At 39.0% G+C, this 27,909-nt stretch overlaps 1 protein-coding gene across 1 annotated transcript; it reads right to left on the bottom strand.

Annotated features, from left to right (window-relative positions):
• Nucleotides 1–331: 331 nt before the first annotated feature.
• On the bottom strand, nucleotides 332–26,363 carry c4b (complement 4B (Chido blood group)). The gene is made up of 41 exons (XM_036538756.1): nucleotides 26,181–26,363; nucleotides 25,106–25,295; nucleotides 24,135–24,309; nucleotides 23,808–23,878; nucleotides 23,625–23,713; nucleotides 23,212–23,294; nucleotides 22,721–22,808; nucleotides 22,371–22,491; nucleotides 22,097–22,244; nucleotides 20,622–20,734; nucleotides 19,772–19,936; nucleotides 18,926–19,096; nucleotides 18,266–18,451; nucleotides 17,557–17,709; nucleotides 16,750–16,882; nucleotides 16,338–16,409; nucleotides 15,652–15,864; nucleotides 14,924–15,035; nucleotides 14,764–14,834; nucleotides 14,201–14,340; nucleotides 13,548–13,763; nucleotides 12,953–13,004; nucleotides 12,602–12,691; nucleotides 12,261–12,467; nucleotides 11,998–12,073; nucleotides 11,435–11,633; nucleotides 11,221–11,325; nucleotides 10,534–10,696; nucleotides 9,362–9,582; nucleotides 7,907–8,065; nucleotides 7,076–7,135; nucleotides 6,806–6,896; nucleotides 6,010–6,190; nucleotides 5,412–5,502; nucleotides 4,464–4,538; nucleotides 3,970–4,072; nucleotides 3,269–3,358; nucleotides 2,967–3,059; nucleotides 2,422–2,505; nucleotides 1,523–1,655; nucleotides 332–582 (listed from the first exon to the last, which is right to left on the bottom strand). Exons 1-41 carry the CDS (start codon nucleotides 26,264–26,266, stop codon nucleotides 441–443), a joined length of 5,211 nt encoding a protein of 1,736 aa, XP_036394649.1. The 5' UTR covers nucleotides 26,267–26,363; the 3' UTR covers nucleotides 332–440.
• Nucleotides 26,364–27,909: the final 1,546 nt, after the last annotated feature.

Here is a 27,909-nt window from a genome sequence, read left to right as displayed (position 1 = left end):
GTTTTTTTCATTTTACTACACAGGAAATTAACTTATGCTTTTAGTGACATTTAGTGATGTTTATTGGGCATTTAATCAAGTAGTGAAGTCAATGTTAATCAATACATTTTCATTTGAATTATCATGCATAGAACACAAGTTATTAAATCAACAGGGAGCTCAAACTAAAAAAACAAACATGACTAATTTTTTCCATATTGAGTAAAATGAGACATAATTTACATACCGGTTTCTGGGGTCTGACATGAATGTTAATGCAAGTTTCCCAGGAAACAACTTGAAAGCGTATGTCTCTTTGCGTGTGTATGACCATTTAGTACCACTTATATCTATAGGAGAGTGACTGATGTATAGGTATGCTTGAATTGCTAGATGTGTGCATACATGACTTTGAAAGAGTGAATTTGTGTGTATAGCTGATTCATCTAAGATATGAGACCTCATTGAGTGCAGCCGTCTATCTGATATGTGGACAGGAAGTTGTTCAATTCCCTGCATGGTAGTCTGTTGTTGGTTCCTTTGCATTTTCCGTCAGTGGGTAACTGTTCAACCCAGGATGCTGAGTCCAACAGGTACTGCATCCTGAAGAGAGGGGGGAAGAGCAAGAGAGAGAGAGCGAGAGAAGGAAAGATTTATATAAATACAATAAAGAGCAGTGTTCTCCATAAAAAAATGAAAAAAGCAAAAAAGAAAGACCAAAGAAAACCAAAAAACAGATCTCAATCATGTCTTGAGAACAAACTCATAGATGTAACTAAATATAGGAACCTATTTAAATCCTATTATATATTTCACTTTTCATTGGAATTACTTGTTTAATATGCTTATTTGTATCCAGTTAAGTAACGTGTACTAAATTACATAATCTTAGAAAGTACATAGCAGTTAGACTGGATACAATGAACAAGTAACAAAGATGGAAAGAGATGAAGATGACATAACCTCAACATGGTCATTGTGAGGCCATGATTTATATAATGTATTGAAAAGCATAGACTTAGATGACATATCTGGCATATCTCTATATAATATTTCGCATATCTCTATATAATAAACAATAAATATAAAATGAGCAAATGCATTGTGTCTTATTTTTAAAATGACACTTTCTGCCCATGTTAACTGAAATCCTCTTGCTGTGAGTTCAACTCTAGATTTCAAGTTTTCATGTTTTTACATACAGTGAATGTGTATTCCCTATGTGACTATACATTTACGCATTGGAACTGTGACAACAATTTTTGGAGCTAAAGTTACATATATTTTTTCATTTGGAAGGCTAGGTATACCTCTCAAAAACGGAGTGTGCTGGCACAGTTGGACCTGATGTGAAAATAAACATTTACTGTAACTGTGCCAAATGTTTGAGAAGCTTTCCAAATGCATCCAATTCTGGCCCGACTAATGCATGTTTCAGGAAAATAAAAATGCTGCTGCTGTAACTGAAAAGCTGTACTTTAAGAGAGGGGTGCCCATGTCCTATATTACAGAATATAATTGCCCAGCGTGTAGGTGTACTGACTGTCCGTGGGTGTCTGTGGTGGTGCCGTCCTTCCCCATGATGAGATAGCTCTTGCCCATCTCCAGTGCTCCTTTACATTGGCGCCTCTTAGCAAATATCCGAACACTGCCCTTTGCCACTTGTGCGTCATTAGCTGCAGAACAAACAACATTTTTACACATTGTTAGTCTTTGCTACATGCTGCATTATGCCCTGTGCACTAACACAGATAACCAAACCTGAGGACTTGCTGTGTGCCATTTCTTGTTCTTGCCACTGAGTAAACAGAAGAAATAGATTAACGGGGTGGTAAGTTTGGTAATTGACTCTGGGTTAGGTTAGCGGTGGATCTGGAGCTTACAGCTGCATGAGCTTAAATGGCCATTACAGGAAGCCATTACCATGTTCCCACAAATTTTCTGCTTGATCATGGGAGTCTTTTTTTAAGCAGGCACAGTTTTCTTCACCAATCTTTATATTATATACCGCTCAAAATCATCTTTGAATGCAGACAAGATATAAAAATCAGCAGATCTACACTGTGCCTGCTATTAATTGATGCTGCTCTCCATCATGCTGATATTCTGTGATTTTGAATTGATTTTTGTTACCTACTCCTAATTTCAATTCATATTTCTATTCCTGTTCTTCTGAATATATCTATTACTGCTTGAAACTGGTATTGATCTTGGCTGTGACAGGCCAATAACAATGGATAGTCAAAAGCAATAAAACACAGAGAAGGTATGAATTACTATTTGCTGCAATTAAGTAAATGATAATTGTCATTTAAAACAACTATATCATTGATGTTCTCAATGACTGACTATTTACATAATGAACCTCCGTGACAGCAACTATGGCATGAATAATTTTTTCTTAAAAAATATACAACTGTAATTAACATTAGTTACACATACTTGCTCGAAGAACATCCAGCACAGTGGTATGGTAGAGCTCAAAGTTACTCTTCTCAGACACACTGTCAACTTTCACTGTATAACCTAAAAAGCAGAATGACACAGTCAGACTCGCACTGCTTTCAAACAACAAAACCATAATCTCACATAGTATCTTACAATTATAGCACAATGACACACAATTGCTAATATGCAGCAATATGCACTTGCACGCCCATGTAACTGAAAATATCACACAAATGCTGAGCAAACTAAAACTAAAAATACCTCCATGAAGGAAGAGGTTCCCAGCCAACTAAAGCTGAGTTTAGAGCTGTCAATTTCATTTGCACAAATTCTAACAAGCAAGTTAGAAAAAAAGATTATCTCCAAATGGACTACCCACAATGCAACAAAATGACAAAGCTCTTCCAGACGCCACAATAACAGAGCAAATGATCTGCCCTGCTATCTTAACAGCAAGGAGCGCAACCCAGAAGTAACCCTGCACAGTCACACTGAACACAACTGTAAAGAGAGAGGCACAGTTTGCAAGGTGTACATACCAAAATCCACGGTGGGGTAGTAGCATGCAAAGTCTAAGCGCTCTTTTTTCTTTATCCTCCTCTGAAAGGTTTTTTGCTCCTTGTGACAGGGCTCTGTAGAAACAAGGCTGTCACTAAAATTGCTACAATAGTTGTATCAAATGTAACTGGAATCAGTACGTTCACTTGCTTCACCACTACTGTTACATGGCTGAAGAAATAGAATACTGGACGTTGATCCAGTGTCAACATCATAATACAAGTTATTGTCACTGTACAGACTGAAAATCTGTGATGATTTGAAACTAAAATTTGTGACGCACTCTCTGCACACTGACAGACGTCCCCTGAGCACAGCGTTGACACCATCCTGCTCCTCTGGGGGGCAGCGTAGAACACTGTGCACTTCCTGTCTGAGAGGGCCAAAGCACACAGTAACAATAAAAGACTTGCCAAGAATACCATTCAGGAGAATCTATAATGTAACTAATGAAAGGAAGGTATTATTTTAGCAATTTTATATTTTAAAAAGTTATAGTGGAACTTGGATGCCCCATTAACTTTGGTAATAGCTATAGATGCAAATTTTATTGGCCTGTCCACCAGGGAGAATATATTACTATGTAACTATTCGAAATTCAAGAAGCCAGCATCAGATTACATTACATTATATTGCATGCATTTAGCTGACGCTCTTATCCAGAGTGACTTCCAGCAAAATAGAACAAAAATGTATCCATTCAAGTTAAATGAGCAACAGTGCTAAACAGTTAGTTTAGCACTTAATTCAGTATCTTACTGACCTCTTGTAGGACTTCTCGATAACTACTCTTGGCATAGTGATGCACTTATTTGGAAAGAGCTTCTGCTAAATGATGCAATCTAATGTAATGTAATGTGTCAGACCAGGCTAACAACATTAACAAACCAGTGAGTGTGAGCATCACCAAGTTAACTTGGGCAACCTGACTAGGCAACGGAAGCCAAATACACTCCAATACACCAATCACTATCATTCAGCTACCTGGTTCATAGTAATCATAGAACGAAGCAGGAGCAGGCTGCAGCAGCCCTATTGGAACCCTCTGAATGGCACCAAATGTTACACAGTCCCTTCCGTCTGGAACCTAAGAGAGCAACAGATTCCTTTAGTGAGTGACAGCATGTGGCGTGTGGAAAGTGTTTTGTCTCTGCATGCGGCATGTGCTTATTTGATTCTGACATTTAGACATTGTGTACTGTATGTGTCCATATCAAGACAAACTTTTATTGTGCCCAGGGGAAAATTTACAGTGGACAATGGAGTCAAATGCTGTTGTAACATTAAACACCAGATATGCACCACAAACAGTAAAACAGAAATATAAAAATTCAGACTGTGCATTTCACAATGTACAAAGTAATAACAGAGGGTTAAAGGGGGTAATACTAATGTACTTATGTAGGTAAACATCAGTATATTATGACATGGTGTGACTATTCCTATTGAACAACCAGATATGTGTGTATGTGGCTCACCTCATCAAAGTACAACAGGACTCTTCCTTCCTTGGTCTCATAGTGAGAGATATACTGGTCTGAGAGGTCTTTCAGCTGGAGGTTACAAAGAGCTATTACTTAAGTAACATAGAGAGTGAGACAGAGAGAAATTGAGATAGTGAGCTGGAAATGGAAGAGATACAACAGTACAGTCATGTGGATGTATGAGATTAGATAAATTAAAGCAGGCTTTTGGCTGTGAAGGGCATTTAAAAACTTTGAGTTATCATCTGTTGACTCTTTGATTGAGACTCCTTACTAGAGACCTCAGTTTTTTGCATGTACTTCAGTCCTCAATGACCGAGAGGTTAATTCAGCCAGTTTTCAAGCCACTTGTTAAACAATTATTCAGTTGCACCTCCCCAATAATGTAAGTAGATGAATTAACCCCCACTAATTAAGGTAAAATGACAGTGATGTCAGTGGTTAGATCAGACAGCGTCACTTGTTGCATTCAGGCCAAGTATTTGGAATCATGGAAAATGTGGACGCCTGTCAAATGTGCAGGGGTATGTTAGTTTTTCATGGGATAGTTTAGAAAATGATAAAAAAGAGCGCTTTCATTTTTTATGTTCACAACAGAAACAACTATAAATAAATACAAAGTAAACAAAGAACCTGATAGAGCTTCAAAGACATGGAAATAGTGGATATCATGTACCTACAGAGTGCCTACAGTGACACCTGCAGGTAATGATTGAAATACAGGTTGTGATCCAAGAAAACCTGAGGGCCCTACTTATTACATAAGTGAAAGGAAGAACATGAGGGTGGCAAAAGAAAAGGAAGCAGTATTAGCTAAAGATAGAGAGCACAAAAGAAAAGAGAGAAACTGATGATGACCATGATGATGGCCATGATGATGATGATGATGGTGATGGTGGTGCTGAAGATTGCTCTGATGATGATAATAATGATGATGCTTACCTTTTCCAGATCTTCAGTCACTGCCTCAAACCCACTGAGCAGTGTGATGTCAGCGATGGCCATTCCAGAGAGGTTCATGCTCGGGTCATGACTGAAGAACAGCCAATAGATAGAGAGGCACACAATCACCAATCTCAATATGCTCAACCAGCAAACAGATTCTAGAACACAACACTGACGGTGTCACAAACAGGAGACACATTAACATAAAAAAGAGGAAGTAAAAATTAAAACAACGCCTAATACAGTGGCCTACACACATACATGTATCACTACAGACACAAAAATAGACTGCTCAGAAATGCAGATATTGTCTTCCGATCACCAATCATGCTAAGTGAGGATTAGCTGACAATGACCAAGAAATACAGTATGTAATCCTAATGGCAAATGCACCATTAAACTGCTTACAGTAATTTATCCCCCCTCCTTATTCAGTTTTTACTAGCAATGTGTACATTTTCATGAAAAGCCTATATACAGCAGAAATCAAACATGAAACCCTCTGGTTAGAAGCCCAACAGTATTTACAAGAGATATGGACAGATAAACACGGCTGACAAATCCAGGTTGGTGCTGGAAGCTTGGTTGGACAGACCTGACACAGACTGCATATTCCACAGCTTCCTGGGCTTTTTGGCTCTGGCTAGTGTCTCTCCTGCGTCTGCTGCGAGCATCAAACCACTCGATCTCTGTCCGGGGGACATCTCTGTCCTCCTCCTCCTTTCTGCTCCCATCTGCACCATAGTCGGTGTAGTCATAGTCTTCCAATATTTGGGCTGAAAAACAAAAATAACACAGCAAAAACAGGGCAGAGAGAACACTTGATCAACAATGCTGTGTGAAAACAGATGTTTCCTTTTCATAGGTGCTATCGGTTACCAAATACAAGTCGAATGTATCAGTTGTAGAAATGAATGTTTCTGAAAGTTTATGGTTTAATGTATGGAAGTGCTAGTCAATATTTTATATGGGACACAAAAGCAAAGTTAAAGGTGAGTAAAATCCATATGGCCTAAGGGATAAAGCCAGTCACATCTTCTTTTTTCATGTGTTTCAATAAGACACACACACAGTGTCCATACCTTGGATTTGAAACTGAGGAGTTTTAATCAATGTGAGTATGGCAAAGCACTGAATATTTCTGCAGTGTATCAAGACATCCAGTCAGTGATTATGTATTCAAGTACCATGTACTTACGTGCTCATTTCATATGTAGATGGCCTGTATATCCCGTGTCAATGTCTTGCCTTCACACCCTCACCCCTATTTTCAACTCTCAGCATTATGCAAATTAAAACTAAAAAGACTCACACAAGAATTACCTCTGATCCTGACAGTTTAGAAAGAATGTATGTCTCAGTTTTGTATGTCAGTGTTTTTCCACTCTCACCAGTGTATTTAACTTTGCCTTGCACACTGACAGTGATTGACAGCAGCTGACAGACATCCTCAGGCTGCAAAGCATGGTAGGCCATCACCACCTGACAGACGGAAGATTAAAGTTCATGGATTCATATTGATAATACAACAAGATATCACACTCACCACTGCAAAAGTTGACAGTTATGCTATTTTATACCATCAGTTAGTAATGTGTCCTATTCAGTAGCTTATCATCAAATATTTTATACAATAAAAATATAGTATAGAATAAAATTACTTTCATCTTTGCCTTCCCCTTTCCTGTTGCTTGTACATTGATCTGGTTTCCTATCAGCCTCTGTGAGAGATGAAGAGACAAAGAGAGAGCTGAAAAAGATTTTCAGAGTCATATGAAACAGAAAATGGCCCGGCATTGTAATTCTAACTGCAGTTATACAATAATGCAAAGGAGATGGGCACTGTCCTTAATTTTTGTATGACAACCTCAAATTTTCATTTCGTTCAAAATGTGTTTGTTACTTTCCTCAAGTTCAGAATTCAATGTTGCATAACCAAAAAGAAACACTAGCTCACATAAGTTACTGCAACTTTAAAGTTAAAGACTAGGCACATTCTGATCTGAACTAATCTGTACTTGAATTTAGAGTTATATTACCTCTAATAAATTAGTGTAGATATGATTATGTCAAAACAAGAAGAAAAAAATTTGTTGATCAATGACAACCTCAACATCCTCTCCACTACATGCCTTCTCCCTCTGCCTATTCAGTTATATACAGCTCCCAAACCAAAGTTTTCCTACAACAATTTTATGATAGCTGCAAGTGTCACACTAGTGTCCATGACAGACACTTCTCACCCAAAGGACTTAAAGAGGAGTTTGTGGGTTGATAAATGAGTACTGATATCCTATTTACTTATGAGTACTTACACATTATTAGGGTACAAATCACCAAGTAAAGAAAACAGACTAAGCATGATGATCTCACAGCACGGAGAAGGTCGGGTAGTGACAGTGGGCTGGTATGGAGGACATCACTGATTATAATGCAATGTGACTTTCTTTTTTATCATTTCCTCTTGGTGCAGAAGATGTGTCTCTGTGTACCTTTAGCTCTGCTTCCACCTTCTCTCCTTGTCTGTTCACGGAAAGTTTCTCTTGCACACTCCTTCCAGGTACACTGAACTGCACATCTATGTTTGTGGAGGCTGGAGGTTGACTTTTCAAGGCATACTCAGTAAGAGCCTCCAGAGCCACTATAGTGTCCTAGGAAGGAAGAGAGACAGAGCGGGAGATGGAGAGCGAAAGACAGAGACAGAGAGAAAGGGAGGGAGGGAGAGAGATTTTTTTTTCCATGGTCCTATAGAACTATTGCTTAAGTTACTTGAAATCTGAAAACGTAAATATGAAGTTATCCACCATTTCTATTTAAAACACTACATTACACTACATTGTAAATTAAAATAAATTGACTGGACAAGAGTGCAGTGACACATGGTGCCATTAAACATCACAAACTAAAAACAATTAAAAACACAGGAGTTGGTATTTGGAACTTTCTACCCAACATATAGTAGTCAGCAGTCATACATTTAAAGCTCATCGCCGCCGCAACAGCAACCACTGAACAGTACACCAGGAGGCAAACTCTGTCAGAGGATATGTGCACCCTCCTGGTGCTGTCTGAGGCACCCAAGGAAGTCCCAGGCTGTCGAGAGCAAAGCAACATGGGGACCCTGCCTGACCTACCCACCCCTCAGTGGAATGAAACCAATTTGCTCTGCCCATTTCAAACCAGGGCCGTAGGGCTCAGCCTGCACTTGAAGCAAGTGTTGTTACTGCGTGAGTCACTCAGGAGACCTGCAGACATGGTTTTATATCATTGCAATGGCAGATATACAGTACATGGCCAGATCCCAAACTCCAACCATTGTCCAGTGCTTCAGTTCTCTCCAATGACTATAGTGGAGTCATCCCTCAGGATAGGAGCATACATTACAACAGTCTCAGGTCTGTCTACTACTCTATTAACTCTGTTATACTATTGTATTATCCATTCAAGTCAACCTGTCTGTGGATCCAATATAGGGATTTGTTTATATTTCTGATTAACAGAAGTATGATGCTGCTGAAAATGCACTTTTGTTCATTGTAGATGAACGGCCTTTTCTGTCATTTTCATCAGAAAAAATATTTTTCAAAATGATATAAATTACGTTAATGTTTTGTTCAGCTTTATGTTTTAAGGTAAACAAAAATTATGCCCACAAATCTCTCCCATTTGCACTTTAATGATATATAACTAAGCTCTCACCTTCTCCCTCAGTACAACATCAACAAGCTCAGCCCATTATTTAACAGTGTGTTTAATAACACTGCTTCTTTAATTGTTCTTTTTTACCTGTGTAAATATGAAATCCACCTCCATAATTTACGTGCGTGCATCTGAAGCCCCCTCTATACATAACCGTGTGCATCTGAAGCCCCCTCTGTACATACCTGTGTGCATCTGAAGCCCCCTCTATACTTACCTGAGTGGATCTGAAGCCCCCTCATAATTACCTGAGTGGAGCTGAAGCCCCCTCCATAGTTTTCCTGTCTTGAGAGCCAGCAGACCACAGAATCTGCTGTCTCCATGTCTTTATTGGCTAGCGCTGTCAGGAGGGCATAGCTTGTAGTCTCCACTGTTATGGCCTGAGAGGATGGAACAAGGTAATCTCTTGCATTATTTGCCAATCGCATGTCAGACCTGGATGGCCACATCTGACACTCCCCTTGTTCATCTGATTGAAAAAAGAAGTTAGAGAAAGAAAAGGGAGAATTGTCAGAGAGAACATGAAACAGTGGTATGTTATTACTCTTAAGCCAGCACAAGGCAGGTGTCTTTACTGGTGCACCTTTAACACCTATCAACCATTTTGAGCCAAAAAGTAAGCATAAGTAGTTTGTTGGAAAAAAAAAACTGCAAAATCTATACATCCATTTTTCACTTTAACATACAGGTGAGGTACTAGAAGTATAGCAAATTCCCTCCAAACATGCTCCATTCACCATTTCATTCCCATGGTCACATTCAGATTTTCATTGAAAATGAACATTCTGCATTTACAATATATGTCCGGGTATGCTAGATATGTCCCATGTCATATAAGGACTAATTCTGTTTTTACTGTGCCTTAATTTTTTTTTTATTGCAATCCCATGTATAGTAGCGTAGGTAATCATGTATGATAAATATTCCATTATATAATACCCACGATAAAATTCCCAGTTTCATTGTTGGAACAACACTTTGGACAGGACGTGACCATACGTTATTTAACTGTACATATCAACAAGAAAACCTGACAGCACTTTGAAATCACAAATCCGAACATACCACCATACATTTCTTAAGCAGTGATTTCTGAATTATGTTACTCTCTTAAACTGGAAGTTAATTACCCATTTAATACATTTACCTTTACAAAAGAAGATATAGTTCACAATCAGTAAACTCATTGTTTTCACAAGTACAGAGGTGTACACCCCGGCTTCAGCTGGTGTAGTGCATGGGTGGAACAAATATGTGGCAGGACTTTTACTTTCTGAAGCCGGGGTATCCACCTCTGCACAAGTATAAATGGGAATTTTAAAATAGAGTATTCCCCTCACACTAAAATGTAAAATCGGCAAATACCAAAAAAAAAAAAAATCACATAATGCCCTCCCTTATGATTAATGCACAAATTCACCTATAGTGGACAGTTCTTTGAGCCTGTTCCAAGCGGACAGGCCGAGGTTGCTATCTTTTTGGCAGATGGACAAGCAGTATGCAGTGATCGCCGCAGCATAAGGCCTCTTCAGGGATGGGAAGGCAGAGTTGAGATAGGCTACGGAAGCAGATATACTGGCCTCCTGCACAACACACACAACACACAGGATGTAGCATTGTATCTGACTGGACATCACAACCTTCAGCATGTCTGAAATGCAGCAACGCTAATCTGTTTCAGTCATTCACTGTGGGACCTTAATTTTTCATTCAAAAATGGCATTCATTAACCCATTAACCTTTAACAAAGGTTAATTTTGTTCTGCTATATCCTCACAGAAGTTCAGAATACTCTACACAACAGTTGCTTTTTTCAATGGGACACTTCTTACAACAAACTATTTTCCTGTTGAGGCATCTGTCACGATACAATGGGCTGGTAGTGGGCCATGATGAGTAAGCAACGGAGAATGTGATCAAGAACTTCAGATGAATTTATTTCCAGTTATCAACCAGCTCTAGAAATGGATAATATGTAAACGTATAACCTACCAGGATGAAGAGGTACCTGATAAGCACATAAATAATAGTAACAACAATGTGCCCTCAGTAGCCTTCCTGTCTTTTAGAGCAGAGTTCAGCCTGCAATATAGCTCCCTCAACTCACCGCTTTTTCCTTCACTTCGCCACTCAAATAAGGGAGGGAGTTATGCAGGGCAATGGTTATGAAGGCAGTGAGAGACACATCCCCCTCCAGGCCACCAATACCACCCTGCAATAGAACACACAAGTAACAGGTCAACGGTATACCACTGATATTACCAAAAAAAGGTATATCCACATTATTAGTAACTAATAAAGAAATAAAGAGGTGACCTTACCTGCATTTCTCTGTGGATGACTGGATGGGGGTCAGTGTAACCCCCGTTTAGCTTGTCCTGCTTGGATATCAGGTATGTCACTGATTCAGAGATGATCTCCTCTCTCACAAAGCCCTGCCCCACCCTCCCTCGCTCTCCTCTTCCATCCCACTGTCGTTCCAACACAAGAGACATCACCTTCACTACCAGAGCTGTCAGCCTGGGGAAGGAAGTGACAGACACACAGAGGCAGTCAAACATGGAGACAAAGGCATAAATATGGCAAATATTTTGTCACTTATATGACTACTGCTGGATATTATTTTGAAGTCCTCAACAGGCAGTGGATCCAGAAAGTCTACAGATCCTTTCAAAATTTCATTTTCAAAATGTCTTTCTTCTTGTTTCTTGAAGCCTGAAATGCAACTCCATTAAATCAGAATTTTTTCATGTGCAGACTTTCTAGAATCACTGTAAGCTTTGAAGTAGTTTGCCTCTAAAGCAGATAAAACATTACAGCCTTGATCTGACCATTGAGATGAACTCATACAGAGATGTTTAAAGAAAGAAAAAGTAGTAAAGACCAGGTGCTAGACTCTCTGTGCAGCCATGCTCCATAGGAACCATCATCCTTTTTGTATGTCAAAATTCTGGTATAACCTGAGGGAGAAAGAAAGAGATATAAAAATGAAAAAGAGATCATGATTCAATAAAAATGATTTAATGATTATTAACGTGGTTCAGGTAAAATGCAAACGCTATGGTGATTAATTGTTAATTGTTACTTTAGTTAAAGACAAACTGCAAAGTGGAAGGATTTGATTCTGGCCTGTGTCATAGTTCTTACCATCCTCTATGTGAGTAAGCGCTGTATCTCTGGTCCCAGGGGGAAGATCTTTCCAGCTCTGGCTGTAGTCCAGGTACCGGAGGGCCAATGCCGTGGGGGACATCCGGATCATGGTCTGCTCAGCACACCCCATGGGGGCCCGCAGTAAATGTTTCACCCCAGAGGCAGACAGAAGTGGCAGGACTGTTGACTTGCCAAACACTTCCCCTGGGGGTTGAGTCACACAGTGCAATTTACAAAGGACATCAGGGTTGAAATGGCACCTGCACAGTGACATAGGCTATTACGGTGACAACAGCGAGTGCCTAAAACAGTCTGGGGGTAAATTATAAAAACAAGACCTTCAATCTTGACAAATAGGTTGACGCCAGATTCGGGAACTGTGCTATTTGGAAAGTCTCCATCAATCGGGAAAGTCTTCGCGCTCCTCCCTGCAAAAAACAGAGGTGAGAAGAAGGCAGTGTCAAATTCAAAAGCTATGTAACCATATCTTAACTATTCTCAGTTCACAGTGAGAAAAGAGGCATCCATTTAAGAAAAAAGTCAGAATCACCTGTCATAACAGAAATATTATGATGAGCTACTCTATGTTTGACAATTTGAATGGCAAGTGCTGTCACAAATTCAGTTATACCACTTCTCTTTCTCTCTCTTTTTCTTGCCTGCCCATCCACCCCACCCCAGTCTCTCACCGTCCATGTCAAGAATATGGGTTCTCTCCTCTCTCTTCTCCACCCCTTCTGTCTGCAAGGTTGTTAAAACACAGATTGAAATGAAAGAAGGGAAAATTTAGTGAAGCAGCATTCCCAAACCTATTATGCTGAAACTAATAAGACTCTGTGTGTGTGTGTCTAACTCTCATCTGAGATGTGCTGTATAAACACTGCACACTCTTGCAGGGCTTATCTTCACCAAGATGATATATGCCGGATGGAATCACACTCTGTGAGTATCACCCTTTTCTCTTACAGGCACGTCTTGAAACAATGCTGACTTTAGGGGGGTTAATTCAATGCAATACCTAGCTTTACTGCATTTTGAAGCCTAATATGACACTGATATAAGAAAAGCATAATGTGGCCTTAGCCCAATATTATGTATCTCACAATCCTCTAGGGTAAGTAACAATAGCAACATGACATCTGACCATGGGCTGTTCGGGAAATAAATTATTTCACCAACTCATTCTTTCGCAGGAAGGAAGCAGAACCCTTTAAAGCTGCAGGCCACAAAAGGACACAAGAGAGAGCACAGCATGCTGGAACCCATCAGAGGTCTTCCACTCACCGCAACAAGCAAGAGTTTCTGAATGGCATCCAGGCCCATTTCCTCCTTTTTGTCATACAGCAACAGGGTAACAGGGATGTGCCCTGTGGCCATGGGAACCGCAGAGAAAGTTACAGCTTGGGAAGAGCCATTTGACACAGTCACATTAAGGTGGGAGAGGCTGGAAGCAGAGCCAGGTGAGCACAGCCCTTCCACTGGTTTCATATGGACAGACAGCTGACAGAGAGGATGAAAGAGGTGGGCTTTCAGTTTCTGCATTACACACATTACATCATGTCAGATAGTTCTTAATTATTGAATTCAAACCCCTTTATATATTCACTCCACAACTAGCCACAGTTGGTTTCTACAGCTTACTTGCTTGCACAATTGTATGACAGCATAGAGAGATCAAATGCATCTACAACAAACAGAACAAATCACAGAATAAAAACCAAGAACTCATTTACTACTCCACACACACATGAGAATTGCTCATGTGATCATCGCATCACTGTTTAATAAGTATGTCACTATGGGTGAGAATATTAGTCAGTGAATACTTCATACTTCAGTACTTCAGACAGCATGTCTCTGCTCCAGCTATTGTTTTTAATGTATCAGTATTTTGTTCATTTCACTGTATTAGCCATTTAAAGAGCATTTGAAGTTACCTCTTTGGGTGATGCCCCATAGTTGTAGATGACAGCAGTGATGACCAGTTGTTCGTATCGTTTGACAGAGTATGGCAGTCGCAGTGAAACAAACACGTCCTTCCACGCACGCAACTCTTTGGGCTCCGACACACAGAATCCTGAATGAAGACACACAGTCATGTATGATACCATCTGTACATAACATTCTTTGCCAATCAATCGTGTGTCATGAGGCAACACCAAAGATGATTGGTGTTTGACCATAACTTGAGATTGGATTCTTTGAACTTTTTGAATGAACATCAGATAATGAAGGAATCAACATCTAGCATTCAAGTGAAATAAGTTCACACTATCTAGTGTTTGAGTTTTATATTTTGTCTGTATTGCACAGAAAATGCATTCAAATATATTTTAAATAAACCATATATTAAATTAATTTTTAGGATATAAAAAGATAAAAGATCTTTCAAAGATATTAAAAGAGTGTACAATTTGGTACACCAGGAACAAGTGAAGGAGCAACAGAGATAGAGAGATGGATGAGGTGGGGGGATGGAAAAAGAGGGGGACCACATTACCATGAGATGAGGACAAACTGACAGCCTGAATCTCCCAGGTTGTAATGGAGTCAGGCAGAATCATAGAATGCCTTAAAGGGAACGAGAGGCAAAGACAAATGCCAGTTAGGTTGCTGTGAATCAGGCCTGATCCTCTCCCTGCCACTGCAGTCACACCCACCTCGTTTTCCCGTCCACGTTGATTTCTTTGAATTCAAAGCTAGGTTCAAAGAAGCGCCGAATGTTCACGGCATTTGTGTCAAAGAAATCCTCCATTTCCGCAGCGCTGGATGCTGAGAGTCAGAGGAAGACAAAGAGAGGTGAACTGCTTAAAGAGGGTGCAGAACCATTAAAGGCACAGTCTCCCTTCCCTGTCCATTTCAGACCCTTTGACACTTTGGCACAAGCATGCCTGCTCCATTCTTAGATTCACTTCTACAAAAAGAATGATCACCACTTCAATTACTTTTTCTTGCCACCAAAATTATAATTGCAGCATTTGAGAACTCCAATCTCTAAACAACATAAATGCACCTCTGTTCAAAATCTTAAGTTTCTATGTTGAAAAACATATCTACTGTATACATACGCATATGCAGTGTACAATATTATGGCAAAAAAATGTGACAGTGGACCCATTGTGGCATACACATGTCTCTAGCTGACGTGATTACCAAGGCAAAATTGCTTATATGTGCATTTAAAATAAGACATGATTAGTTGAGGCTACAAACAATTTCGTCTACCCAGTGTTCAACAGCCACACTGCGGTGGGTGGAGTTCAGCTGCTCTGAACAGCTTATGTTTGGATACTGTGAATGATTTCATTGAACAGCCAGTGCATTTTGGCATCCCGGCCTCATCGAGATCTTGACTGGAAGACGCTCCTGTTAGTCAAACGGTACTCACTCCTGCCCCGTCCCTTCAGCGCTTCCTCTTGCATCTTTATGTTTCTCTGTTTCACCCCTTCAAGGCAGCAGTCCAGGAAGGCTGTGACACAGGCCTGCCCCTTCCCTCCACGGGACACTCTCTGGGCACGCTGCTCACAGCTGATCCTCATGGGAATCAGGGTGAAGCCGTCCTGGCAGCACTTCCTCAGCCTCTCATCAGTGTAACTAGTCACTGACCAGCGAGCACAAGAGGAAGGAGAAAAAAAGGGAGGAAATGTTTTTGCCATGGACATAAGGACATCAGGATTGTGTATGAGTATTTTTCAGCTTTGTAAGTTGCTCTGGATATGAGTGTCTGCTAAATGAGCAAAAGTAATTACAATGTAAATGAACATGAAATCTGAAGACGCTTTATGACCTCTTTTACATATTATGTCATATGCAAATAGTGATTCTGTAATTATCTGTTGTCATCACTCCCAGAGTGCTTTGCGCTGGCTTGAAAATATGGGCCAGGGAAGGATGAGCAAATGTATTTCCAAACATTAAATGACAAAAATTCAAAGCATTTTTGTGATGGGAAAGGTCATTTTACAATCTCATGTTTTAATAATGTCTTCCAACATATGCTATATATCACAATGATACATTAGAGGGAAAGATAATAAAATACACCATGAAAAAATCAGGAACACAGCTGTGTACCTTTGGTCATCATGAGCTGCTGGAGATCGAGGGATCGTTTCTGCCGTCTGAATCCTGACTTGCATCTAAAGCCTATTGAAACAGACACAAAAACAGAGCAGGCTGTTGAGGTATACCAGAGACAGAATGAGGTATACCAGAGACAGAGACATCTATCTATCTATCTGTCTATATTTGTACCTGCACCATTATGCAACTGTGCTTTTTGATACTGTCCTTGTGGTTATATTTGCACTTGCAGAAGTGGGATGTGTTATTGTTTTTGAGTTGGGCAAATTAGAGTGGGTTTCATAAGAATTAGTGCGAGTATGCACGCTTTTCGTTTTCTGTGCCTTAGTCACAGAGAAGTGTTTGTATTGTGGCATAAACTGAGTTTTAAAAGTGATATGCTACTGTGTAATAGTGTGCGTACCATCTCTCATCTGTGATAGGACTGTTTCAGAATGGGAGATGAAAGAAAGGCCAGCGTTGTTGAGGACGGCTGCTGTATCAACACCCCCGAAATATGAGCAGCCCAGGTCATAGGACTGCATGGAAGAGAATACCTGGGCACAAGACAAACTGTTTCAGTGTCAGGACACACATCATAGTCAGCTACAACCACAGGAAATTTAAAGATACAATTTATAACAATTCAAATGATATTATTCAATGATCTAAATGTTTGCCAACAAAAAACTTTTAACATTTATGAACATCTTGTAAACTGCATGTTTTATTTGATCTAATAAATGATATTGAATTGAATTAATTGCTAATCAGCTTGGATTTTCTTAGTTCAGTCTTTAGTTCAGTTTTTTTCCTTGTTGCTGGTGCAATGGTCCACTGGTTTTGTACCCTTGGGCAAGGTACTTAATCTGAATTGCCTCAGTGATGTAGTTGTATAAATGTATAAAGTGTAAAAATTGTAAAGTTGCTCTAAATAAGAGTGTCTGCTAAGCAACTGTAATGTAATGTATTATAGTGTAATATCATGTCTAATTAACTAATTTCAATGTGCTGTAAAAAAGTAAAAAGCCTGTGTGTTACAACTTGTAATGTCAGTAATGTAGTCTAATGTTACAGGAAAGGTGACAATATGATAATAGTTACAGTTGTATTTCTGAACTCTAAAAGACAAAACAGAAAATACAATGACCCACAAGGCAAACAAAATCAAACCTTTAGAATAGACAATTTTTCGTTGTGATTATGACATTTTTGGGGGGGTGGTGGTTACCTGTTTGGCTGTGAGCTTGTTGTGAACATTCAGGGCATAGATGGCTTTATCCACAGCCAGTAAGCCTACTTTGGCTTTCTGGCCGTGCAAATCAATATCCAGCTCTGCCTTAGAGCGTGGTCTGTACTGTTCTTTCCCTGGTTTTAAAGAAATCTGGAAATCAAGATTAAATAATGAAATATCCAACATACACATTGGCAGCAGTGTGGTGTAGAGGTAATAAGCAGGGCTTATTAACAAAAGGTTGTTGGTTTGACTTCCCACTCGGGCAGTGCTGCTGTAAGCCTCAATAAATATCCAGCAGTCTAGATGAATAAAACTACTTACATAATAATTTATGTAAGCTGCCCTGGATAAGAGCATCTGCTAAATTACAATAATGTAATGTAACACACAAACAGTGAAGCCATATAACACACATCCTTTTCTTTAACAATAGACAAGACAGAGGCTCTGCTCCAGGGTTTATGTTGATATTGATCCATATTGAACCACCCCTGTTTTCATCCAGAGTTTGCAGTCGTTACCACACACCTGATCACACTTCTGTATGTCGCTGCCTCTGTCTCAAATTCCTCACTATGCAATCACAGGGAATGACTGTATTCACTACTCAAAGCAATAGGTAATTGGTAATAACATAAGATCTAATGTAAAAATGTATATCCTGCTCGTGTTCCACCACATATTATCACACTCATTGTCTCACCTTCCCCTCACAAAGGTCACTGACATCCACCCACAGTGAGTCAGCAATGATGTCACCACCCTGGTTGTAGTAATAGCCAATCAGGCGGAAGGAGGGGGTCAGGTCACTGGTGGTAGGGAGTGAAAGTCTTGTCACCTCCCCAGCCTTGACCTGGCCACTTTTCTTCAGCATTCCTCTACTGAGAACCTAATGAAAACGCAAATATTGTATTCACATTTCAGTAAAACATATACAGCTCTGTGTCATAATATTCCTCCAGTTTATTCAGAGAGGTACAGCAGGAATATTTGACTAATCAGCAGGAGAGACACACACAGCTGTACATGCTGACATGGCATAAACAATATTCTGGCAGAGTACTGTAGCATTACTTAAATAAAAATGCCATTTATATTGCTGATCCAATGTTTGTTTAGCAGAGTATTTTCACGATTAAATATAGCTGAACAAAGTTACTTTTATTGTTCTTGTCAGCTTGTTGTCATTTTAACATCATTGTTCATCGGCACTCTGTACCAACAAATTACAAAATGGTTATCTCTTTCGCACTGCATCCCTTCCATCAAATATAATCCCTTCTGCTTTGGCTGCCAGTGTGTCATATTATTCCCTCTTCTCCTTGTGTTCCCCCTCCTTCCCTCCAACACCTCTGCCTCTCACCAGATAGTAAATCTGTCCATCCACTGGATTCCCCTGCACAGTTGTGATGTCAACTGTAATTGTTTGCCCTGGAGTCACGATCTTTGAGTCCATACTCAGGAATAGGAAGCTTTTGCTGGGTGATGTAGCAGGGAGAGCAGTCATGTGATACTGATGCCCATCTACTGTCACCTGAGAGAGAGCAGGAGAGAGAGATAGAGAAAGAAAAGAGGCTGTGTTGAAAAAATCTGTCACTCTTCGCTGTAATGTTCAATTAATTAAATTTCATGTAATGCCATTTTTCATTTATTTATTCATTTATTTTAATGTATTTTTTTACATTATTATGAATACATGAAATGTGATTGTTGGCTCCATTCCTACATATGTCACTTAATCTGCAAGTACTTAAGATCAAAAATAGCAAAATAAAAGAACATAGTATATGTACTGCTTTTGTTTAACAAATGTGCAAGTACAATTAGGTTAAGACAACAGAACAAGTTAGCATATTCACTGGCAAAAATACAAATAAGCACACATATAAACAAAACTATTTTTGCTCTGTTGTAGCAATTTAAATATGTTGCAATCTTAACTTACAAAAATCAAATTCTTACTGATAGGTTTTGTTCATGTTATAATGCCAGTTTGAATTAAGTTAGAGGCTAAAACATATGATAAACTCCCTGGAGTCAACCAACTAATCTATGAAGTAGACCGAATCTATGGGTATGGCCATTATATCTGTCATATATATGACAGATGTGTGTGTGAGTGTGTGTGTGTGTGTGTGTGTGTGTGTGTGTGTGTGTGTGTGTGTGTGTGTGTGCGTGTGTGCTCACACAACATTTTTGTGTTACTCACAGTAAAGGACGCATGAGGAGCATTGTCTGGGATAGAAAAGAAGACAGAATTTACAAGCCCCTCTGCATCAGTTTTGGCAGTTTTAGTTTCAACACCAGAAACTGGCATCTGAATTTTCACTTCCATGCCAGGGGCTGGGGAACCATTAGGAAGTCGTACCACCGCCTAAGAGAAGCACACATAAGGTGGATGAGTAGGAGAGATTTAGGCGAAGGCACAATATACACCGAGTGAGCAGATAACCTTTAGTTCTGTTAGAATGGCATTTATCCATGGGTTTAGGCCAGCTGATCGGTTCAACTGGGCAGAGGTGAACAGAATCAACAACAAACAAAATGGTAGAACACATCAATACACATCAATTTATATTATGTTTTAGGCAAAAAATTTAGCCACATTGTATGTTTAGTGGAACTACATAAAGCATACATAAAGCATGCATAAGCATGGCATAATGCTTGTAGCAGGCATTTATAATGCACTGTGCATGGCTCACGAGACATTTATAACATGCCATAACATGTTATGTACAAATTAAAGTCACACGCTGCCCCATCAACAGTCTCACTGGGACACCTCTTGCCCAAACTATATCAAATGTGTCACATGACACTGTTGGCAGCGTTGGATATGACACATAACAAACAAGAAGCAAATGTAAAAAAAATGACATGAGTCCATTCCTAGTGCTTCTCAATTCAGGCTTAATTGTGCCAATGCATTCACTATTTTAAAGGACTGTAGCAAATTTTAAAGTCTGCTGTCCTTTAAAGCAACTTATTCTATCCCCTCAAGTTACTCTTTCCTTGAGCCTAATTCACTGAGTCATACTCCTCTTGTTGTCACCCACCTGGACTTGAAAGGGGACTTTGGGAATGAAGTGGGTACGAGTTCGGGATAGGTCCACAGAGTAGGGACGGGAAACAATCGGGAGAAGCACCTCTGCCTCCTGGAGTTCCCCACCTGTGAAAGAGAATGGCAGTGAGAGGAGCCAGACGGGTGGAGAGGGGAAAGATTACACAGGTGGAGATAAGAGGAGGAGGAAAAGAGCATCTATCTCTGCTGAACAAAAAAAAACATCACATTAATAAACTTCTGCTCAGTACTCACAGGTATTTTCCCATATTTTTCCTCCTCTATGCTCATCAAAAACAATTTGTTGTGGAAACAGTACAGTGCAAATACAGTCACATCATTCATCATAATCACCCCTGCAATGTAAGTTTCAATGGTATTTTTCATCTTCCAATTTATATAATTACAGTTAGATAATACTTAAATATTTGTTATTTTATTTAAGTAAAATAATGTCCTAGAGTGAAAATTGTAAACAAAAATCATTTTCTGTCCTATCTGGTTAAAATGCTTGATTTTGTATAATTTACTCACAAGTGGGAAATTGTTGTATTAATCAAAAAAAGTGTGTGGCAATTAAACATGCTGATATGCTTAAGGAAGAGCAACACACAAATAGAGTAAAAATATATAATAAAATGAGATCAGGAGCATGTACAAAGAACAGCAGAGTGGTATAGTGGATGGCATTGGTGCCTCTAAGATCTCAGGTCATCTTGTTAATTATTTTGGTGTCAACTGATGTTTGAAACATCCATAAATGTGGCAACACTTGGACCTTTGGAGTGTGGTCAATTTCTATCAATTTCAAAATATTTTTCTCAATTGTTACTCAATTGTCACAAAAATAATGTAATGACATATATTGCTCTGCTTAAGGTCAGTATACAATTTGATAATAGTTACATTTTTTTATTTTCAGGATATTTTCAGGTTATTTTTGTAAAACCCTAAATTAAGGTGAGGTGTGTTACCAGAAAGTTGAATACTTGGATAAATATTATGAGATTTTGTGTGGTTTCAAAAAGCAGATTATGATTATGAATACAACTGAAACTGTTTAAAAAATTCAAGAACATGAAAAATGTCAAGTCGGGAACTTCAGTAATGGGTGTTCCTTATTACAGAAAACTGTGAGACCACCAGGGTTAAATCAGGTTTAAACAAGGTAACATAGTTCACAAAGATATAAAAAGATGTAAAAGTTCTAAAAATCCAAGCAGAGTACTATATGTTGCAATAGATACTCAAATTTGAAACAATGAATCGGCACAATAACTAAAGATGTGGGACGTGCCAATGTGAAGTTTCACATTTCTCAAATTTAAACTGTCTCCCTTTCTCATCTCCCTCACAGCTTTTCCATACTGTCCACCCTTTCACTCTACCAGCCCCTCATAAACTCTTGCCACTCTTGCCACTCTACCAGCCCCGTTTCTGAACCACTCTCCAAACACAAGCCCGTCTCACTGTTGATGTCTGTGACAGACACGGCGATGTAAAACTGTACGCCGTTGTCAGCCAGCTGTGTCATGTCGTTCAGGTCAGTCTTGCTCTTTTTGAGGATGTCGAGGATCTGGTTTCTATGGACAGTGACTTCTGCCTTCCCATCCTTCACCTAGAGGGCAATGACAGGCAAAGAGCAACTCATTCAAAATTATACCTGAAAAGACTACCAAACTGTCTCACACGTCAACCCCGATCTATCCGCCCCCTCCCCCCTCCCTCTCCCTCTCCCTCTTACCGATCCTGTCTTTTCCATTCCCCTGATGAACACAATCTCTGTTTTCTCTCCTCCAGCCTCTGCCTCTTTCACACCAAATCGGCAATGAAAGGCCCCATCCACAGTCTCACCATATGAGTACCTGAGAGAAAGTATTACAACAACACTTCTATGGTAAACGCTCGCAACTCTATTGTTATGTGTTGCTCTCTGTTCAATTTGCAGCCTATCTTTGATATTAAATTTGCTTCAGTGCCATGTGTGCTGTTCTGATGTAATATAGCATGCATAAAATGTAATTTTTTTTGCATCACTCAATGTGCAAAGCTATATAGTTTAGGGAACCTGTAGGTCTGAGAGTGAGATCTTACGAGGCATCGATGGTGAAGGTGAACGTTCCCAGGTTCACAGGGTAATAGCTTTGCTGGGGTTTGATGGATACACCGAAACTTGGGAGCACTGACATGTAGCAAAGAAATGACACAGTTGTTGTAAACATGATTGTCAGTATTGATCAGAGGGCAAATATGACTCCATGCAAGTTTCAACTTATTTGAGTAAGTCTTTGACTTGTTACTGTTATCACTTTTTATTCATTGAAAAAAATTCAAGGGTACTTCTCTGAAAACTAGATATTAATGTAATTATCATTACACAAATTATACTATTAATACAATATTACTCATTTTCATTTTGTATTCTATGAAATAGCAGAAGCAAAAGTTTTACAAAAGCCAGTATACAGCAAGTAGATGGTGAATTTATACAGTCTTGGTAGATTCAAACAATCCTTGTTGGAAAATCATAAACAGGAAGTGGGAATTAGAAAGAGAGAATAACAAATAAAAAAAGTCTTCCTCACCAAATTTTTTGACCTGAAACTCTCGTGTAACGGCATTCTTCTCATCACCTTGATAATGAGCCACAATCTTCCATATGCCCGGTCTAAAGCAAATAAAGAAGATATATATGTAAGAAAGTTGCAATTCTTGTGTTGTTCAAACAGGTTTTTTATGTACAAAACCAGTATTGTTTCCTGCAAATCCCTTCTGTAACGATTCAGTAAGCCATTAGAAATATAATGGTCTTACCATTCATATGGTACGCACAGAACACTTTGCTGAATATAATTGTGGACTACAAATTTGAAATTTTTAAATTTTACATGTCATTAATGGGGGATTTTTTAAAATTACTTATTCGGTGTGAGTATATTGAAGTTAACTGAAAAATTCACAATGAAAAATCCCTTTAATGAAGCTTAAATTTTCATACTCAGAAACATCAGGAATTTGGATGTTTTCAGAGAGGATTCCATCTTTGGCATTTTTGGTCATTGTCTTCACCTTGTTTCCACCAGCATTCTGTGACACAAATGGAGCAATCAGCGGATGATAATATAATGCCATGATAAAGCAGTGCTAAAGTGGTAATGAAACTTGTCATTTGGTTACTCACAATTATAGTGACATATAAAGCATCAGAATGGGGTCTCATGGAATAATCCAGGGTAAAGATCCTGAAATGAACTGTCAGTGCAACAAAATACTTATCAATAAGCCAGCGCACTAAGCAAAACATGTAACAACAGTATCATGTAATCTTCATGTCAGATCTTGACCATATATGAAGAATTATTTATACAACAATCACTACTCCTGAACCGTACAATCACACAACATATACAATTTACTGCTTTGGTATCTGTAACACCGAGGAAACAAAAACCAAACCACAACTTTACAGCAACACTGCAGAGACATTTTGCCACAGCTGTAGCTCTACCTCTCTGTGTGGGGTTGTAGACAGGCTGGTTAGTCTGAATAAAGATGTAGCCCCTGTGTTGAGAGATGAGCACTCTGGTCATCTTTCTCTGTCCTGGACGGATCTCACACACCAGCAACACATACGGAGTCTCTCGTTTAAAAGATGCCAGCTCTGATAGTTTATTACTGTTCACCTTAACAAAGGAAAAACACAGTGATCATTTATAAACTTTTTTTTTCTTTTGATCCTATGTGATCCACTATTAAATACATTGCCTAATTCTGTGTGTGTGTGTCCTCAGGGGTAGCTAGTGGTGGTGTAATATTATATATAAAAAATATATATATAAAAAATATAAAAAGGTTTTCTGTCTAACATGTCATCAACAAATCATGTAGTCATACACTGAAAGCACATACTGAAAAAGACTGGTGGTACTGCTTTATAAGTGGCAGTGTTTCAAAATGTCTACTTGGCTTTCAAGTAAACTGAAAACATGAAATATCATTTTGGTTTAAATCTAACTTGCTGTACAAAACCCAGGTGTACATTTAACCACTAGGCATGTATTTAGATATAGGCCTTAGCTATTTGATTAACTACCAGCATTTCGATATAGACAGCACAAAAAACACTGGTGATCAGGTATGTTCTCTGTGTAGCTACTTAGCTATTAAGGATACCAAATCATATTGATTTCTGTCCCTGTAAATGATTTATACACGTCACAATGGCTGGTTGTGAGTATCCCAGCTGTGTTAAACTGCACCTTTTTTCCAAATAAGGCAATAGGTTCCAAAAAGGCTTAGGTCAGATGTACTTTAACATAGCCAAAAAGAATAAGGACTCTGTGCAAATGTTTACCCAACCACAGACTCCACAGTTTTATTTATTGCTTCCTTATGATCCTAAGCAGACTAAAGCAAAGTATTGTATATGAGATGAGGATCTCTGAAGTTTAGACACATGAATATACTACTCTCACTTACTTCCAGCTCTGCTATCTTTATTTCCCCCTCTTGGGTTGAGCGAATGGTGACTTTTTGTGATACCAACTGCCCAGTCGTCTCATCTTCCAGGTATAGTGAAACATCCTGGTTAAGCAGGGGGGAGAACAGCTGGACTGATACTCGTTCTTTCACTCCCACATGGAACACATTAGGGGCTGACACAAGGAACCTGAAAAAGAAAGAGAACAACTATGTATTTCCATCTTGCTTCAACAAGTTTTTTGTTGTTTTTTTTTTCTTCTTTTGCTGGAAAACACTGCAGAGGAATCCCTTGAATGGCCACATAATGTCATATTTATATGACAGAGTAAAATAACTGTGATATGCACGGGAAACCTGGAATACCCCGTGTTTTAATTCACAATATACAGTAAGCCAGTAAGTGGTACTGTGATGAACAAGGTGCACCTAATCCCATCCATTATATGTGAAAGTTTGACTTCAGGGTTTGTGCTGGAATTGTGTTGGAATGACACATCTCTGTTGGGTATATTGCGTTGCACTTGCGTGTCAGGCCAGGTGGCATTTGTGACACCAGCCTTGTGTGTTTGACACTGGCTCTTGTTCGTGTGTGGATGGTGGTGTTGTTGTTTGTATAACATTTTGTGTTGTTTGTTGGATGCCTTTTCTGCTTGACTTTGGGAGTTGCTCTGAATAAGAGGATCTGTTGGATATCAAAAATGTAAATGTAATGTTAAATGTACTGAATGTACAGCACTCTGGAGTGTCTACTAAGCAATAAAATGTCCAAATTAATTACCTTGCCATAATTATAAAATACAAAGTTATTTCATTGACCAGATCCCTTAATATCTATGCATTTCTCATTTGTAGAAAGATTAAAAGGAGCCAAACTGAGTGAAAGTTTGTGCTTATTAAGCACTCAAGGAACATAGTGGTGAGTACAGAAACCAACATACTTTATAAATGGACCCTCAGGAATTGAACTGCATGCAGCTGATCTACAGATTTGGAATTTTCTGAAGGTGCAGTGAATTAACAATTATTATCTCCTTTCTGACTGCATAAGAAAGCAATATAATATAATACTCACCTGTCATTTGTAGAGACAGGAAGAACAGCAGAGGTGAGGCACAACAGCACATAGACTGCAGGCACCATGCTCATTGTAGACACCATGTCTGCCTGCCTGCTTCCCCTGGAGCAGCAGTAATACACTGTGGTGTACACTCCAAGTCTCTATAAACCATTCCCTGCCCACCCCTCTGTCATGCTCCTCTTTCTCTTAGTTTGTTTATGTAAGACCATGTCCAGAACAGTCAATCAATGACCAAAGTGGACTGAACCCCTCCCCCCAACACACGTCTCACATCACACGTTGGTTTATGGATATTACCAACTCTTAAAAGATGGTATGAACTATTAGAGATTAACAGACCAGAAAAAACCTCTACATACTGTTTATATCACATCAGAAATTTGTGAAGGATGAGAATGTAGAATGTTTGTATGCCTATATATAATTAAATGTGATGGGCAATCATAAATAATTTGCAAAGACAATCTGCAAATTGTGCTTACTGGGTGTGGATTTGAGGCATGGGCAATCTGGTGGCCACTTCAACCCTTGCTCAATCAAATTCCAAGTCCTCCTCGCTCTCATTGGTCAGTATTGATGTCATAATATTTGCTTTCCCCATAGTCATGTGACTTCACAGAATTGCACAGAAACTTGAGCCAGACTACAAACAGTGCCAACTTTTTTTGCACTTGTTCAAATGCCCCCCTCTAATAGTTTTGTCTGTTTATGCATGCATCTGTAAAGTTGTATTCCTCCCACATTTGAATAATGTTTATTTACACTATCACTATGAAAATGTTGTCTTTTTCAAATGAGACCTATATTGTTAATCCTTTCTGGTAAATGTTACAAGACACCTAATGTGCAAACACCACAAACCGTGCATGATCAAGGGAGTTTTGAAGCGAAAAACCTTTGACATATTTGTGTCTTCAAATTCAACAACTACTTCTGTATTCAACAGAGGGCAGCCTTGCATAATTGTGTTTGATGATAACTTCATGGTGGGAGTTTGCGAATTAATATTATGGACACAGAACAAGTCGTGAAACTACTTGATGGTCAAGCAGGACTTTGAGGTTCATACAGTCTTGGTATCTTTAGAATTTGCATAAAAGGATTTCACTTAGATCACTTTCTTTATTTGCTTAGGAGATTCCCTTAGCAACTTTGTTGGGCAAGCTGGATTTTCTAATGCAGTTTGGGTTAAGCATGTGGCTCTAGGGTATGAAGCTAGGGTACGCCCAACCAAGGAATGAAATCTTCAGCCTATTGGTTATGATCCTTCCTGCTAAACCACAATGTCACACTACCACCCTTCATAGACCACAGATTCACGGAACCTTTATTTATAAAGGACAGCACTAAACCCATCGATTCATCTTCATAGAGGTATCATTGGAATACACAGGTCCAAAATGTTCAATAAATTTGTCTCAGAGTCATGTGCTGGTACAGATGGAGCCTGTGATCATGGTGGATTTTAAGACGCACAGTGTTAAACCTTGGTATAAATAGTCTCACTGCTGTCTATTGCTCATATCAAGAAGATAACCAGATTTGTAACCATGCACTTATTTCACATCACTTATTTCCTATTGTCTTGAAATTCAAGAAAATGTCAAACATTACTCAAATCTCATAAAAAGTAATTCTGCAGCTTGTTTGATGAAGTAGTTAAGATAATATCTCTTGTTCAAAGGTATTTTAGCAGTGTCCAGCAAGATATTTAAAATTATGT

The sequence above is a fragment of the Megalops cyprinoides genome, chromosome 10 (genome assembly GCF_013368585.1).
Source record: "Megalops cyprinoides isolate fMegCyp1 chromosome 10, fMegCyp1.pri, whole genome shotgun sequence".
NCBI classification, from domain to species: domain Eukaryota; kingdom Metazoa; phylum Chordata; class Actinopteri; order Elopiformes; family Megalopidae; genus Megalops; species Megalops cyprinoides.
Note: the sequence above shows the minus strand (reverse complement) of the source record. Positions and strands in the feature narration are given on the sequence as shown.

Coding starts and splice junctions, on each gene's coding strand:
- c4b (XM_036538756.1), bottom strand. CDS start 26,266: ATGGTGTCTACAATGAGCATGGTGCCTGCAGTCTATGTGCTGTTGTGC. Junction 22,492..22,720: donor ACCTTCACCATCGATGCCTC/GTAAGATCTCAC, acceptor ACTTTCTCTCAG/GTACTCATATGGTGAGACTG. Junction 22,245..22,370: donor GAATGGAAAAGACAGGATCG/GTAAGAGGGAGA, acceptor ATTGCCCTCTAG/GTGAAGGATGGGAAGGCAGA.